Raw genomic sequence first — 16,707 nt, 5'->3', positions numbered from 1 at the left:
CTGTACAGATGAACACTGGAGGTCGTTACTGTACAGATGAACACTGGAGGTAGTTACAGTACAGATGAACACTGGAGGTCGTTACTGTACAGATGAACACTGGAGGTCGTTACTGTACAGATGAACACTGGAGGTAGTTACAGTACAGATGAACACTGGAGGTCGTTACTGTACAGATGAACACTGGAGGTCGTTACTGTACAGATGAACACTGGAGGTAGTTACAGTACAGATGAACACTGGAGGTCGTTACTGTACAGATGAACACTGGAGGTAGTTACAGTACAGATGAACACTGGAGGTCGTTACTGTACAGATGAACACTGGATGAAGTTACTGTACATCTGGAGGTCGTTACTGTACATCTGGAGGTCGTTACTGTACAGATAAACACTGGAGGTCGTTACTGTACAGATGAACACTGGAGATAGTTACAGTACAGATGAACACTGGATGTCGTTACTGTACATCTGGAGGTCGTTACTGTACATCTGGAGGTCGTTACTGTACAGATGAACACTGTAGGTCGTTACTGTACAGATGAACACTGGATGTCGTTACTGTACAGATAAACACTGGATGTCGTTACTGTACAGATGAACACTGGATGTCGTTACTGTACAGATGAACACTGGAGATAGTTACAGTACAGATGAACACTGGAGGTCGTTACTGTACAGAAAGAGGTCGTTACTGTACAGATGAACACTGGATGTCGTTACTGTACAGATGAACACTGGAGATAGTTACTGTACAGATAAACACTGGATGTCGTTACTGTACAGATGAACACTGGAGATAGTTACAGTACAGATGAACACTGGAGGTCGTTACTGTACATCTGGATGTCGTTACTGTACAGATGAACACTGGATGTCGTTACTGTACAGATGAACACTGGATGTCGTTACTGTACAGATGAACACTGGATGTCGTTACTGTACAGATGAACACTGGATGTCGTTACTGTACAGATGAACACTGGATGTCGTTACTGTACAGATGAACACTGGATGTCGTTACTGTACAGATGAACACTGGATGTCGTTACTGTACAGATGAACACTGTAGGTCGTTACTGTACAGATGAACACTGTAGGTCGTTACTGTACAGATGAACACTGGATGTCGTTACTGTACAGATGAACACTGGAGGTTGTTACTGTACAGATGAACACCGGAGGTCTTTACTGTACAGATGAACACTGGAGGTCGTTACAGTACAGATGAACACTGTAGGTCGTTACTGTACATCTGGAGGTCGTTACTGTACAGATAAACACTGGAGGTCGTTACTGTACAGATGAACACTGGAGATAGTTACAGTACAGATGAACACTGGATGTCGTTACTGTACATCTGGAGGTCGTTACTGTACAGATGAACACTGTAGGTCGTTACTGTACAGATGAACACTGGATGTCGTTACTGTACAGATGAACACTGTAGGTCGTTACTGTACAGATAAACACTGGATGTCGTTACTGTACAGATGAACACTGGAGATAGTTACAGTACAGATGAACACTGGAGGTCGTTACTGTACAGAAAGAGGTCGTTACTGTACAGATGAACACTGGATGTCGTTACTGTACAGATGAACACTGGAGGTCGTTACTGTACAGATAGAGGTCGTTACTGTACAGATGAACACTGGAGGTCGTTACTATACAGATAGAGGTCGTTACTGTACAGATGAACACTGGAGGTCGTTACTGAACACTGGAGGTCGTTACTGTACAGATGAACACTGGAGGTCGTTACTATACAGATAGAGGTCGTTACTGTACAGATGAACACTGGAGGTCGTTACTGTACAGATGAACACTGGAGGTCGTTACTGTACAGATGAACACTGGAGGTCGTTACTGTACAGATGAACACTGGAGGTCGTTACTGTACAGATGAACACTGGAGGTCGTTACTGTACAGATGAACACTTTAGAGACAACACAGCATGCTTCAGGACAAGTGGTAAACCATGATGAAGAGTGGCAGGCCACTCTGTGAGCAGTCTTACTCGTCCAACACATTCTCTGTACAATCAAAGAAAACAAGATGCTTGAAGAGAAATGGTAAACGATGGTGATGATGATTGAATGGGAATTCTTAGAGGGTACATACTTGTCCAACACGTTCTTCCTCTTGGCTGGGGTGGTGTTCTCTAGTTGTAGACTGGGCTGGCTGATGTAGAGAACAGCCAGGCTGAAGTATGAGTTCCACACCTGGCCAGTGACACACACACACAACATACATTAGCAAAACTAAAAAAAAAGTACTTAAACAATGATACTCAATGTCTAGGTCAAACAGAAGAGCTTTATATTCACACACAACTAGGATGTTGAAAAGATCATGGACATCTTGTGAGAGGAGAAGGGGAGGAAAGAGGCAGGTTAGCGTTTTTTGGGGTCATGAATCTTGTTCTGGAGGCAGATCTCAACCTTAAATACACTGCTAATGCTAATGCCTAACCTTAACCCTAACTACACTGCTAATGCTAATGCATAACCTTAACCTTAACTACACTGCTAATTCTAATGCATAACCTTAACTACACTGTTAATTATAATGCCTAACCTTAAATTAACCCATAAGAGTTTAAGCTTTGTCTAAGCCGGGAGAGAGGGATTCTACTCAGCTATATGGAATTGTTTTAAGAAGGTCCTACCAAGGATCATTTTGATATTTGATTTGGAATTTTAGGAGAATATGAAAAAATATATAATAATTATTTGGTAAAACAATTTTGGGGCCTTACTACTATTAGCCAATAGAAACACATTGAATAACAGACCTTACTACTATTAGCCAATAGAAACACATTGAACAACAGATAGTCCTTACTACTATTAGCCAATAGAAACACATTGAATAACAGATAGTCCTTACTACTATTAGCCAATAGAAACACATTGAATAACAGATAGTCCTTACTACTATTAGCCAATAGAAACACATTGAACAACAGATAGTCCTTACTGCTATTAGCCAATAGAAACACATTGAATAACAGATAGTCCTTACTGCTATTAGCCAATAGAAACACATTGAATAACAGATAGTCCTTACTGCTATTAGCCAATAGAAACACATTGAATAACAGATAGTCCTTACTGCTATTAGCCCATAGAGACACATTGAATAACAGATAGTCCTTACTACTATTAGCCAATAGAAACACATTGAACAACAGATAGTCCTTACTGCTATTAGCCAATAGAAACACATTGAACAACAGATAGTCCTTACTGCTATTAGCCAATAGAAACACATTGAATAACAGATAGTAAATCTAAAGGAGGTTTGTTCTGAAGTGTCTCTCCTATACCTGAGAGAAATAAGAAAGATCAGGAAACCTTGTTATTTTTTTGTCACTAAAACAGTCTCCATATATACCTCCATTCATTGTTCAACTGGTACCAGGGGACATTCATACGAGTCTTGTGAGCCTACCGACGTGTTCGTGTTCACGAGAGTCTCACCTTTCCACAGAGGTGTCATATTAGCGTGTAGCCCGAACTGTTGGGACGCTACAGACGGTTTTGTGAGAAAACCGATTTCCGGGGATGTCTCATGCTCTGACAAACACCTCTCTAGCTCTGTCACCTTTTACTGCAGATTGAGATGCATGCAAACAAAAAAAAAAAACGATATCTCTATCTTAAACTGACTGGTTTTTATTGGTATATTTTTTATTATGCTAATTAGATTTCCACAGTGGGGGGGGGGGGGGGGGGATGGGGGGCAATAACTCTAGGGGGTTCATTAATTTTTACAACATAGACCATTTTGACTTTGCAGCTGGCCCATCTAGCGGAAATTGCTCTGTTCTGCTTCAAGGACAAGACTTGCGTGCTTGCGTGTTTGTTCGTGTGTTCACTCTGGCGTGGGCTGCAGCAACACACCAGCTCACTCGCTCTCCATGTGTGTGTGTGTGTGTGTGTGTGTGTGTGTGTGTGTCACTCTGTCAAAGTCACGCACCTTGAATTCAAAGTCAGCCTCGGTGAAGTTCTTGTGCAAAGCCGGGGACAGATATTGGACAGTTGTCACTATGGTGCTAGAGGGAGAAACACCAGAAATAAGTACAGAACTGTTCAAAATAAACGGTTTTTGAAACAGCTAATTATTGATACATTCTGACGCCATTTTGTGAATGTTGGGAAACATCTAAGACGACTTACAACGGGGATTCTTCAGAATATGTTCTAGAATGCTTTATAATGTATTACCATGTATTGCAGGTAATTGACCACATTACCTCCCGAGAGAGGATTACCCTCCCCCCCCCCCCCCCCCCCCCCCCCCCCACCAAGCCGAAACACCACGACGGCCCTCAAGGAATTCCTCTGGACTTGGTGTAAAACTGTAAACCACATATTTATTATTTATATCCTGAGACTGCATTTATTGGAGCTGGGGATTTCAATAAAAGAAATCTGAGGGAAAATTCCTCCAATCAGATCACGCCTCCATTTTTCTACCTCCCCTCCTATAAAGCAGAAACTTAAACAGGAAGTACCTGTGGCAAGGACTGTTCTGACCAATCGGAATCTATGCGTCAAGATTGTTTTGGGAAATGTTCCGTAGTTGTCACTGAGAATAGTATTGACGTGTACAGTTCCTCAGGAAGTGCATAGAGGATGTTGTTCCCACGGCGACGATTAGAACTTATGCAAACTAAAAACCGTAGACAGATGGCAGCATTACCATTAGCCAAACTGAAAGCGAAAACCACATTTATCCACGGAAAGGTGAGTGGGAACTTTGCCGTGTACAAACAGACCAGCTATGCAGGTGTGAAAGAGGGATGGGAGGAGGTGTGGAAGAGGGATGGGAGGTGTGGAAGAGTGATGGGAGGTGTGGAAGAGGGGTTGGAGGAGGTTTGAAAGAGGGATGGGAGCAGGTGTGGAAGAGGGATGGGAGGTGTGGAAGAGGGATGGGAGGAGGTTTGAAAGAGGGATGGGAGGAGGTGTGGAAGAGGGATGGGAGGTGTGGAAGAGGGGTGGGAGGAGGTTTGAAAGAGGGATGGGAGGAGGTGTGGAATAGGGATGGGAGGTGTGGAAAGAGGGATGGGAGGAGGTTTGAAAGAGGGATGGGTGCAGGTGTGGAAAGAGGGATGGGAGCCACATGGAGATGTACTTGCTGGTCAGCTCATCACGTTCCAGTCCTGTGTATGTGTGTGTGTGTGTTCAGTATGACCTGCTTGCTGGTTAGCAGCCTCATCACATTCCAGTCCTGTGTATGTGTGTGTTCAGTATGACCTACTTGCTGGTCAGCAGCCTCATCACGTTCCAGTCCTGTGTATGTGTGTGTGTGTTCAGTATGACCTACTTGCTGGTCAGCAGCCTCATCACGTTCCAGTCCCGGGGAAAAATACTGAGCTTCATCAGGTTACGAAACACACAGAATATCTTCAGAAGGAACTCCTGAGAGAGAGAGAGAGACAGAGAGAGAGAGAGAGAGAGAGAGAGAGAGAGAGACAGACAGAGAGAGAGAGAGACAGACAGAGAGAGAGAGAGAGAGAGACAGACAGAGAGAGACAGAGAGAGACGTAGAACACCAAATAATGTATGCAGAGCAGAATTAGGCCGATACCCACTAATTATCAAAATCCAGAAAAGAGCTGTTAAATTCTACAACCACCTAAAAGGAAGCGATTCCCAAACCTTCCATCACCTACAGAGAGATGAACCTGGAGAAGAGTCCCCTAAGCAAGCTGGTCCTGGGGCTTTGTTCACAAACACAAACACACCCCACAGAGCCCCAGGACAGCAGCACAATTAGACCCAAACAAATCATGAGAAAACGAAAAAGATAATTACCTAACACATTGGAAAGAATTAACAAAAAAACAGAGCAAACTAGAATGCTATTTGGCCCTACACAGAGGGGACACCGTGGCAGAATACCTTTGACTATGTACAGACTCAGTGAGCATAGCCTTGCTATTGAGAAAGGCCGCCGTAGGCAGACATGGCTCTCAAGAGAAGACAGGCTATGTGCTCACTGCCCACAAAATGAGGTGGAAACTGAGCTGCACTTCCTAACCTCCTGCCCAATGTATGACCATATTAGAGAGACATATTTCCCTCAGATTACACAGATCCACAAAGAATTTGAAAACAAATCCAATTTTGATAAACTCCCATATCTACTGGGTGAAATACCACAGTGCCATCACAGCAGCAATATTTGTGACCTGTTGCCACAAGAAAAGGGCAACCAGTGAAGAACAAACACCATTGTAAATACAACCCATATTTATGCTTATTTATTTTCCCTTGTGTTCTTTAACCATTTGTACATTGTTATAACACTGTATATATATATAATATGACATTTGTAATGTCTTTATTGTTTTGAAACTTCTGTATGTGTAATGTTTACTGTTAATTTTTATTGTTTATTTCACTTTATATATTATCTACCTCACTTGCTTTGGCAATGTTAACACATGTTTCCCATGCCAATAAAGCCCTTGAATTGAATTGGATTGAATTGAGAGAGTCATGTGTGTCCTTAACCATGAGCAGGCCAGAACACTGTAACAAAACCAATATGTCAGTTCATCCATGACTATACATCTGTCACACCCTGACCATAGTTTACTTTGTATGTTTCTATGTTTTGGTTGGTCAGGGTGTGATCTGAGTGGGCATTCTATGTTACATGTCTAGTTTGTCCAGTTCTATGTTCGGCCTGATATGGTTCTCAATCAGAGGCAGGTGTTCGTCATTGTCTCTGATTGGGAACCATATTTAGGTAGCCTGGGTTTCACTGTGTGTTTGGGGGTGATTGTTCCTGTCTATGTGTTTTCACCAGATAGGCTGTTTAGGTTTTCGTTACGTTCATTAAGTTCTTTATTTTTGTAGTGTTTGTATTGATTCGTGTTTTACGTTTGTTTATTAAAACATGGATCGAAATCTACACGCTGCATTTTGGTCCGACTCTCCTTCTCACCAAGAAAACCGTTACAGAATCACCCACCACAAAAGGACCAAGCAGCGTGTCAACAGGCAGGAGCAGCGCGAGGAGATGCGCAATAAGGATTTCTGGACATGGGAGGAAATCCTCGACGGGAGAGGACCCTGGGCTAAACCAGGGGAGTGTAGCCGCCCAAAGGTGCAGCAGGAGAAGAGGCAACAGGAGCAGCCCAAAGAGGAGGTATGGACATGGGAGGACGAATTAGAAGGAAGAGGACCCTGGGCTCAGCCAGGAGAATATCGCCGCCCCAAAGAAGAACTGGAGGCGGCGAAAGCTGAGAGGCGCAGATATGAGGAGGCAGCACGACGTAGCGGATGGAAGCCTGAGAGGCAGCCCCAAAAATGTATTGGGGGGGGGCTAACAGGGAGTATGGCTACACCAGGTAGGAGACCTGGGCAGACTCCCTGTGCTTACCGGGGTGCTAGAGAGACCGGACAGGCACCGTGTTATGCAGTGGTGCGCACTGTGTCTCCAGTGCGGGTGCATAGCCCGGTGCGGTATATTCCAGCTCCGTGTGTCGGCCGGGCTAGATTGAGCGTCGAGCCTAATGCCATGAAGCCGGCTCTACGCATCTGGTCCCCAGTGCGTCTCCTTGGGCCGGCTTACATGGCACCAGCCTTGCGCTCGGTGTCTCCGGTTCGCCTGCATAGCCCAGTGCGGGCTATTCCACCTCGCCGCACTGGCAGGGCGACCGTGAGCATTCAACCAGGTAAGGTTGGGCAGGCGCGGTGCTCAAGAGCTCCAGTACGCCTGCACGGTCCGGTCTTTCCAGTACCACCTCCACACCCCAGCCCTCCGGTAGCAGCTCCCCGCACCAGGCTTCCTGTGCGTGTCCTCGGCCCAGTACCACCAGTGCCAGCACCACGCATCAGGCCTACAGTGCGCCTCGCCTGTCCAGCGCTGCCGGAGCTTTCCTCCTCTCCAGCGCTGTCGGAGTCTCCCGCCTGTCTAGCGCTGTTAGAGCCTTCCTTCTCTTCAGCGCTGCCGGAGTCTCCCGCCTGTTCAGAGCTGCCAGTCTGCATAGAGCTGCCAGTCAGCATAGAGCTGCCAGTTTGCAAGGAGCTGCCAGTCTGCATTGAGCTGCCAGTTTGCAAGGAGCTGCCAGTATGCAAGGAGCTGCCAGTATGCAAGGAGCTGCCAGTCTGCATAGAGCTGCCAGTCTGCATAGAGCTGCCAGTCTGCATAGAGCTGCCAGTCTGCATAGAGCTGCCAGTTTGCAAGGAGCCGCCAGAGCTGCCAGTCTGCAAGGAGCCGCCAGAGCTGCCAGTTAGCATGGAGCAGCCAGAGCCGCCAGTCAGCATGGAGCAGCCAGGGCCGCCAGTCAGCATGGAGCAGCCAGAGCAGCCAGTCAGCATGGAGCAGCCAGTCAGCATGGAGCAGCCAGAGCTGCCAGTCAGCATGGAGCAGCCAGAGCTGCCAGTCAGCATGGAGCAGCCAGAGCTGTCAGTCAGCATGGAGCAGCCAGTCAGCATGGAGCAGCCAGAGCTGCCAGTCAGCATGGGGCAGCCAATCAGCATGGAGCAGCCAGAGCTGCCAGTCAACCAGACTCTTCCAGATCTGCCAGTCGACCAGACTCTTCCAGATCTGCCAGTCGACCAGACTCTTCCAGATCTGCCAGTCGACCAGACTCTTCCAGATCTGCCAGTCGACCAGACTCTTCCAGATTCTCCAGTCAGCCAGGATCTGCTAGATCCAACTACCTGCCTGGGCTTCCTCTCAGTGCTGAGCTTCCTCTCAGTGCTGAGCTACCCATCTGTCCCGAGCTACCTCTGTCCCGAGCTGCCCCTCTGTCCCGAGCGGTCATTAAGGAGGGTAACCTATCTAGGGACGCTAAGGAGGTGGACTAAAACTATTATGGAGTGGGGTCCACGTCCAGCGCCAGAGCCGCCACCGCGGACAGATGCCCACCCAAACCCTCCCCTATAGGTTCAGGTTTTGCGGCCGGAGTCCGCACCTTGGGGGGGGGGGGGGGGGGGGGTACTGTCACACCCTGACCATAGTTTACTTTGTATGTTTCTATGTTTTGGTTGGTCAGGGTGTGATCTGAGTGGGCATTCTATGTTACATGTCTAGTTTGTCCAGTTCTATGTTCGGCCTGATATGGTTCTCAATCAGAGGCAGGTGTTCGTCATTGTCTCTGATTGGGAACCATATTTAGGTAGCCTGGGTTTCACTGTGTGTTTGGGGGTGATTGTTCCTGTCTATGTGTTTTCACCAGATAGGCTGTTTAGGTTTTCGTTACGTTCATTACGTTCTTTATTTTTGTAGTGTTTGTATTGATTCGTGTTTTACGTTTGTTTATTAAAACATGGATCGAAATCTACACGCTGCATTTTGGTCCGACTCTCCTTCTCACCAAGAAAACCGTTACAACATCTTTCCTCTCCTCCCCTTCATCTGCACTGATTGGAAAAGATTCGACAGGTGAAAACAAAATGGTGGAAACTCAGCATTAGGCTGGAATTCATGAATCGCATCACATTCTTTCAGGTCAGTGGAATGAGGAAGAGGAGGACATTGAGAAAGAGACAGTCTCACCTTGACTTCCTCTTTGCTCTGGAAGTTGTCCAGTAGATGGTTGAAGTGGATGTCAGACATCTGACGCAGCAGGGATAGGAGGCAGGACACATATTCTCCCTGCCAATGAGAACACAGGCACACACATGTCAGCCAATCACAGTGCAACGCAAGCCACCCAATGACCAATCAAAACACAGATGGGGAAGAATAACGAAGGATGGAGGGAGATGATTGGATAAGGGTATGTTTCAAAGGATAACTGTAAGATAGTTTAGTTACTTAGTAAGTTTGTTACATCATTCAACTTAGTTAAGTTACTGTATTCAGCTTAGTTTAGTTACTGTATTCAGCTTAGTTTAGTTACTGTTTTTAGCTTAGTTTAGTTACTGCATTCAGCTTAGTTTAGTTACTGCATTCAGCTTAGTTACGGTATTCATCTTAGTTTAGTTACTGTATTCAGCTTAGTTTAGTTACTGCATTCAGCTTAGTTACATCATTCAACTTAGTTTAGTTACTGTATTCATCTTAGTTTAGTTACTGTATTCAGCTTAGTTTAGTTACTGCATTCAGCTTAGTTACGGTATTCATCTTAGTTTAGTTACTGTATTCAGCTTAGTTTAGTTACTGTATTCAGATTAGTTTAGTTACTGTATTCAGATTAGTTACTGTATTCAGCTTAGTTTAGTTACTTTATTCAGCTTAGTTTAGTTACCGTATTCAGCTTAGTTTAGTTGCTGTATTCAGATTAGTTACTGTAGTCATCTTAGTTTAGTTACTGTATTCAGCTTAGTTTAGTTACTGTATTCAGCTTAGTTTAGTTACTGTATTCAGATTAGTTACTGTATTCAGCTTAGTTGAGTTACTGTATTCAGCTTAGTTTAGTTACCATATTCAGCTTAGCTTAGTTGCTGTATTCAGATTAGTTACTGTATTCAGCTTAGTTTAGTTACTGTATTCAGCTTAGTTTAGTTACTGTATTCAGCTTATCTTGGTTACTGTATTCAGCTTAGTTTAGTTACTGTATTCAGCTTAGTTACTACATTCAGCTTAGTTACTGTATTCATCTTAGTTTAGTTACTTCATTTAACTTAGTTCATTTACTGTATTCAGATTAGTTTAGTTACTGCATTCAGCTTAGTTACTGTATTCAGCTTAGTGACTGTATTCAGCTAAGTTTAGTTACTGTATACAGCTTAGTTACTGTATACAGCTTAGTTTAGTTACTGTATTCAGCTTAGTTACTGTATTCAGCTTAGTTACTGTATTCAGCTTAGTTTAGTTACTGTATTCAGATTAGTTACTGTATTCAGCTTAGTTTAGTTACTGTATTCAGATTAGTTACTGTATTCAGCTCAGTTACTGTATTCAGCTTAGTGACTGTATTCATCTTAGTTTAGTTACTTCATTTAACTTAGTTAATTTACTGTATTCAGACTAGTTTAGTTACTGCATTCAGCTTAGTTACTGTATTCAGCTTAGTTACTGTATTCAGCTCAGTTACTGTATTCAGCTTAGTGACTGTATTCATCTTAGTTTAGTTACTTCATTTAACTTAGTTAATTTACTGTATTCAGACTAGTTTAGTTACTGCATTCAGCTTAGTTACTGTATTCAGCTTAGTTACTGTATTCAGCTCAGTTACTGTATTCAGCTTAGTGACTGTATTCATCTTAGTTTAGTTACTTCATTTAACTTAGTTCATTTACTGTATTCAGATTAGTTTAGTTACTGCATTCAGTTTAGTTACTGCATTCAGCTTAGTTACTGTATTCAGCTTAGTTACTGCATTCAGTTTAGTTACTGCATTCAGCTTAGTTACTGTATTCAGACTAGTTTAGTTACTGCATTCAGCTTAGTTACTGTATTCAGCTCAGTTACTGTATTCAGCTTAGTTACTGTATTCAGACTAGTTTAGTTACTGTATTCAGCTTAGTTACTGTATTCAGCTTAGTTACTGAGTTCCTAACAGTGACAAAAACTATATTGATCAATAATATTCAACAAAATAAATGTACGCAAAAAAAATGCTTTAGGCCTCATACTCTTATTACTGTGAGTCTTTTATTTGACTGCATTCCTCTGAAAACACTCCTAATAGACAAGCTACAAACTGGTGAAGGGTTATGAAGCGCAGGGACACAATTAACAAGGGAACGAATAGGGACAGTGGGGGAGGTGAGGGGGGAACATGTAGAGACAGGAGTAGTGAGGGGGGGACATGTGGAGACAGGAGTAGTGAGGGGGGAACATGTAGAGACAGGAGTAGTGAGGGGAATCATATAGAGACAGGAGTAGTGAGGGGAATCATATAGAGACAGGAGTAGTGAGGGGGGAACATGTAGAGACAGGAGTAGTGAGGGGAATCATATAGAGACAGGAGTAGTGAGGGGAATCATATAGAGACAGGAGGAGTGAGGGGAATCATATAGAGACAGGAGTAGTGAGGGGAATCATATAGAGACAGGAGTAGTGAGGGGAATCATATAGAGACAGGAGGAGTGAGGGGAATCATATAGAGACAGGAGTAGTGAGGGGAATCATATAGAGACAGGAGTAGTGAGGGGGGAACATATAGAGACAGGAGTAGTGAGGGGAATCATATAGAGACAGGAGTAGTGAGGGGAATCATATAGAGACAGGAGTAGTGAGGGGAATCATATAGAGACAGGAGGAGTGAGGGGAATCATATAGAGACAGGAGTAGTGAGGGGAATCATATAGAGACAGGAGTAGTGAGGGGAATCATATAGAGACAGGAGTAGTGAGGGGAATCATATAGAGACAGGAGTAGTGAGGGGAATCATATAGAGACAGGAGGAGTGAGGGGAATCATATAGAGACAGGAGTAGTGAGGGGAATCATATAGAGACAGGAGTAGTGAGGGGAATCATATAGAGACAGGAGTAGTGAGGGGAATCATATAGAGACAGGAGTAGTAAGGGGGGAACATGTAGAGACAGGAGTAGTGAGGGGGGAACATGTAGAGACAGGAGTAGTGAGGGGGCAACATGTAGAGACAGGAGTAGCGAGGGGGGAACATGTAGAGACAGGAGTAGTGAGGGGGGAACATGTAGAGACAGGAGTAGTGAGGGGAATCATATAGAGACAGGAGTAGTGAGGGGGGAACATATAGAGACAGGAGTAGTGAGGGGGGAACATGTAGAGACAGGAGTAGTGAGGGGGGAATCATATAGAGACAGGAGTAGTGAGGGGGGAAAATGTAGAGACAGGAGTAGTGAGGGGGGAACATATAGAGGCAGGAGTAGTGAGGGGGGAACATGTAGAGACAGGAGTAGTGAGGGGAATCATATAGAGACAGGAGTAGTGAGGGGGGAACATGTAGAGACAGGAGTAGTGAGGGGGGAACATGTAGAGACAGCAGTAGTGAGGGGGGAACATGTAGAGACAGGAGTAGTGAGGGGGGAACATGTAGAGACAGGAGTAGTGAGGGGGGAACATGTAGAGACAGGAGTGGGGGAAGTAATGGGGAAAATAGAGATGAGCAGGACCAGGTTGATGAAGAGAGAGAGGAAATTTGGAGAGTAGAGGAGGATGAAGTAGGATGGATAGTAGAAGCAGATTGTTAGTTACTAACAGTGATCTCAGCCGTGCACTGTGGGCAGCGATGGCCTCTTACCGCCTCCTGGGACTGAGACTTGGTCATGATGGCCAGCAGGGTCTGGAGAAGCACATCCAGGAGAGATTCCACCATCATCTCTACCTCCTCCTGCACTGGGGTGTCCTAGGGGGAGATATGAATTAATGGGAAATCAATGTGTACCCTCTCCTGGGTGAAGAAGACCACAGGATTCCTACTGTACACGAAGATCTCCAGGAAGACCACAGGAATCCTTTACTCTAGCTTTAACTTCATGACTGATGTCTTGAGATGTTGTTTCAATATATCCACATAATTTTCCTTTCCTCATGATGCCATCTATTTTGTGAAGTGCACCAGTCCCTCCTGCAGCAAAGCACACCCACAACATGATGCTGCCACCCCCGTGCTTCACGGTTGGGATGGTGTTCTTCGGCTTGCAAGCTTCCCCCTTTTTCCTCCAAACATAATGATGGTCATTATGGCCAAACAGTTCTATTTTTAATTCATCAGACCAGAGGACATTTCTCCAAAAAGTACCATCTTTGTCCCCATGTGCAGTTGCAAACCGTAGTCTGGGTTTTTATGGCGGTTTTGGAGTAGTGGCTTCTTCCTTGCTGAGCGGCCTTTCAGGTTACGTCGATATAGGACTCGTTTTACTGTGGATATAGATACTTTTGTACCTGTTTCCTCCAGCATCTTTACAAGGTCCTTTGCTGTTGTTCTGGGATTAATTTGCACTTTTCGACCCAAAGTACGTTAATCTCTAGGAGACAGAACGCGTCTCCTTCCTGAGCGGTATGACGGCTGTGTGGTCCCATGGTGTTTATACTTGCAAACTATTGTCTGTACAGATGAATATGGTACCTTCAGGCGTTTGGAAATTGCACCCAAGGATGCGCCAGACTTGTGGAGGTCTACAATTTTTTTTCTCAGGTCTTGGCTGATTTCTTTTGTTTTTACCCTGATTTCAAACAAAGAGGCACTGAGTTTGAAGGTAGACCTTGAAATACATCCACAAGTACACCTCCAAAAATTACTTGTGTCGTACACACAGTAGATGTCGTAACCGACTTGCCAAAACTACAGTTTGTTAACAAGAAATTTGTGGAGTGGTTGAAAGACAAGTTTTAATAACTCCAACCTAAGTGCAAGTAAACATCAGACTTCAACTGTATTTGGCTAAGGTGTATGTAAACTTCCAACTTCATCTGTATTTGGCTAAGGTGTATGTAAGCATCCGACTTCATCTGTATTTGCCTAAGGTGTATGTAAACTTCCGACTTCATCTGTATTTGGCTAAGGTGTATGTAAACTTCCGACTTCATCTGTATTTGGCTAAGGTGTATGTAAACCTCCGACTTCATCTGTATTTGGCTAAGGTGTACGTAAACCTCCGACTTCAACTGTATCTTATACAGTGTCATGAACCGGTGCGTTGAACCATCTACAGACTTCCTAAATGTGAATGAACATAATCCAGAGCGAATATGGCTATGGTTTAAAATTGAGAGTCAGGATTGATTTGACACAGTTGCTCATACACAAGGAGGCCTGACCAATGTCTGTTAATCATACTAGAACCTGACGCCAGGTGATGTAATTATATTTGTCCTGTTTGTACGGACTAGAGATAGTTTACCAGAGAGCTGGTCTTGATGATGGAGAAGATAGAGACTAGAGGTAGTTTACCAGATGGAGAAGATAGAGACTAGAGGTAGTTTACCAGAGTGTTGGTCTTGATGATGGAGAAGATAGAGACTAGAGATAGTTTACCAGAGAGCTGGTCTTGATGATGGAGAAGATAGAGACTAGAGATAGTTTACCAGAGAGCTGGTCTTGATGATGGAGAAGATAGAGACTAGAGGTAGTTTACCAGAGAGCTGGTCTTGATGATGGAGAAGATAGAGACTAGAGGTAGTTTACCAGATGGAGAAGATAGAGACTAGAGGTAGTTTACCAGAGAGCTGGTCTTGATGATGGAGAAGATAGAGACTAGAGGTAGTTTACCAGACTGTTGGTCTTGATGATGGAGAAGATAGAGACTAGAGATAGTTTACCAGAGAGCTGGTCTTGATGATGGAGAAGATAGAGACTAGAGATAGTTTACCAGAGAGCTGGTCTTGATGATGGAGAAGATACTGCTGAGGATGCCAGAACAGATGAGGAGCTCTTTCTGCTGTCTCAGGTGGAGGTGGATGTGATGTAGAACTACAGGAAGCAAGATCCTACGAGACTCTGAGAGAGAGAGATACACGGAGAGAGAGAATTTACCTATAATTGACCGACACAACAGTTTTTGATAAAAAATAAAACAACTTTTACCCCTTTTTTCTCCCCAATTGGTTGTTTACCCGGGCGATGCTGGGCCAAACCCTCCCCTAACCCGGACGATGCTGGGCCAAACCCTCCCCTAACCCGGACGATGCTGGGCCAAACCCTCCCCTAACCCGGACCATGCTGGGCCAAACCCTCCCCTAACCCGGACGATGCTGGGCCAAACCCTCCCCTAACCCAGACCATGCTGGGCCAAACCCTCCCCTAACCCGGGCGATGCTGGGCCAAACCCTCCCCTAACCCGGACGATGCTGGGCCAAAAACATCCCCTAACCCGGACGATGCTGGGCCAAACCCTCCCCTAACCCGGACGATGCTGGGCCAATTGTGCGCCACCTCATGGGTCTCCCAACACGGCCGGCTGTGACACAGCCTAGGATCGAACCAGGGTATGTAGTGACGCCTTAGACAGCTGCACCACTCGGGAGGCCCAACCTATACCACAGTTAACGATACCTTCTGTATTTCATCCATTCACATCCATGTGGATCTTTTTACCTACATATTATAAGTAAAACAACCCGAAAACTCTGAACGCAAAAACTGGTGTAATGCATCAAAATGGTCATCAGCCTGAGTGTTCAAAATGGTCATCAGCCTGAGTGTTCAAAATGGTCATCAGCCTGAGTGTTCAAAATGGTCATCAGCCTGAGTGTTCAAAATGGTCATCAGCCTGAGTGTTCAAAATGGTCATCAGAGTGTTCAAAATGTCATCCAAGTGGTAAATACCTGGGAAGGAGAAGAGGCGACTGTCGACGGTGCGAGCGATGGACTGCAGTTTGACCACGTCCATGGACTGTCCGATGTGTACGGTGCTAGGCATACTGCCCAGCGTGCCCCGTACGAACTCTGCCACTTCCTGGACTGTAAACATCTGAAGCAGTTCGTCAAAGATAGCCGGGAACGAGTTCAATAGGGCCGCCTAGTGGTGGTGGAGAAACAGAGGGAGGTTGAGAGATGGAGGAGAGATGGGGAGAGTGACCAGCTCCATACTCCACACTGGACCAATGGCTCAGGGATGTGGTGTGGGTGATTTTGGGGGTGTGAGACAGACTGCCAGGCCAGTGTACCAAGGAGCAACAAACAAATCGAAATGGAAGGATAACCTATCAAAAATCAGAAATTTCCCATTCATAGATTTTTGACATTTCCCGTTCATATTGATCCTCTTGCACCTAGGTACCATGAATCAACCTATGGCCCAACAGTCCAAATGACACAAAGACAGTCCTGGAAAAGTTGTGAGGATCTCCAGGCATCACAGAG

At 44.9% G+C, this 16,707-nt stretch overlaps 1 protein-coding gene across 1 annotated transcript in view; it reads right to left on the bottom strand.

Annotated features, from left to right (window-relative positions):
• Positions 1-16,707, bottom strand: part of LOC139371460 (dedicator of cytokinesis protein 3-like) — a 339,147-nt gene that overhangs the window by 47,344 nt on the left and 275,096 nt on the right. The window contains exons 26-32 of the mRNA XM_071111887.1: positions 16,171-16,363; positions 15,215-15,342; positions 13,102-13,248; positions 9,526-9,624; positions 5,335-5,429; positions 3,985-4,060; positions 2,125-2,225 (exon numbers count right to left, since the gene is read on the bottom strand). Coding sequence (XP_070967988.1) covers positions 2,125-2,225; positions 3,985-4,060; positions 5,335-5,429; positions 9,526-9,624; positions 13,102-13,248; positions 15,215-15,342; positions 16,171-16,363 — 839 coding nt within the window. The remainder of the gene's footprint in view (positions 1-2,124; positions 2,226-3,984; positions 4,061-5,334; positions 5,430-9,525; positions 9,625-13,101; positions 13,249-15,214; positions 15,343-16,170; positions 16,364-16,707) is intronic.

The sequence above is a fragment of the Oncorhynchus clarkii genome, chromosome 17, assembly GCF_045791955.1.
Source record: "Oncorhynchus clarkii lewisi isolate Uvic-CL-2024 chromosome 17, UVic_Ocla_1.0, whole genome shotgun sequence".
In the NCBI taxonomy this organism is placed as follows: Eukaryota; Metazoa; Chordata; class Actinopteri; order Salmoniformes; family Salmonidae; genus Oncorhynchus; species Oncorhynchus clarkii.
The sequence above is the reverse complement of the archived record's forward strand: the minus strand, read 5'-3'. Positions and strand labels throughout refer to the sequence as shown.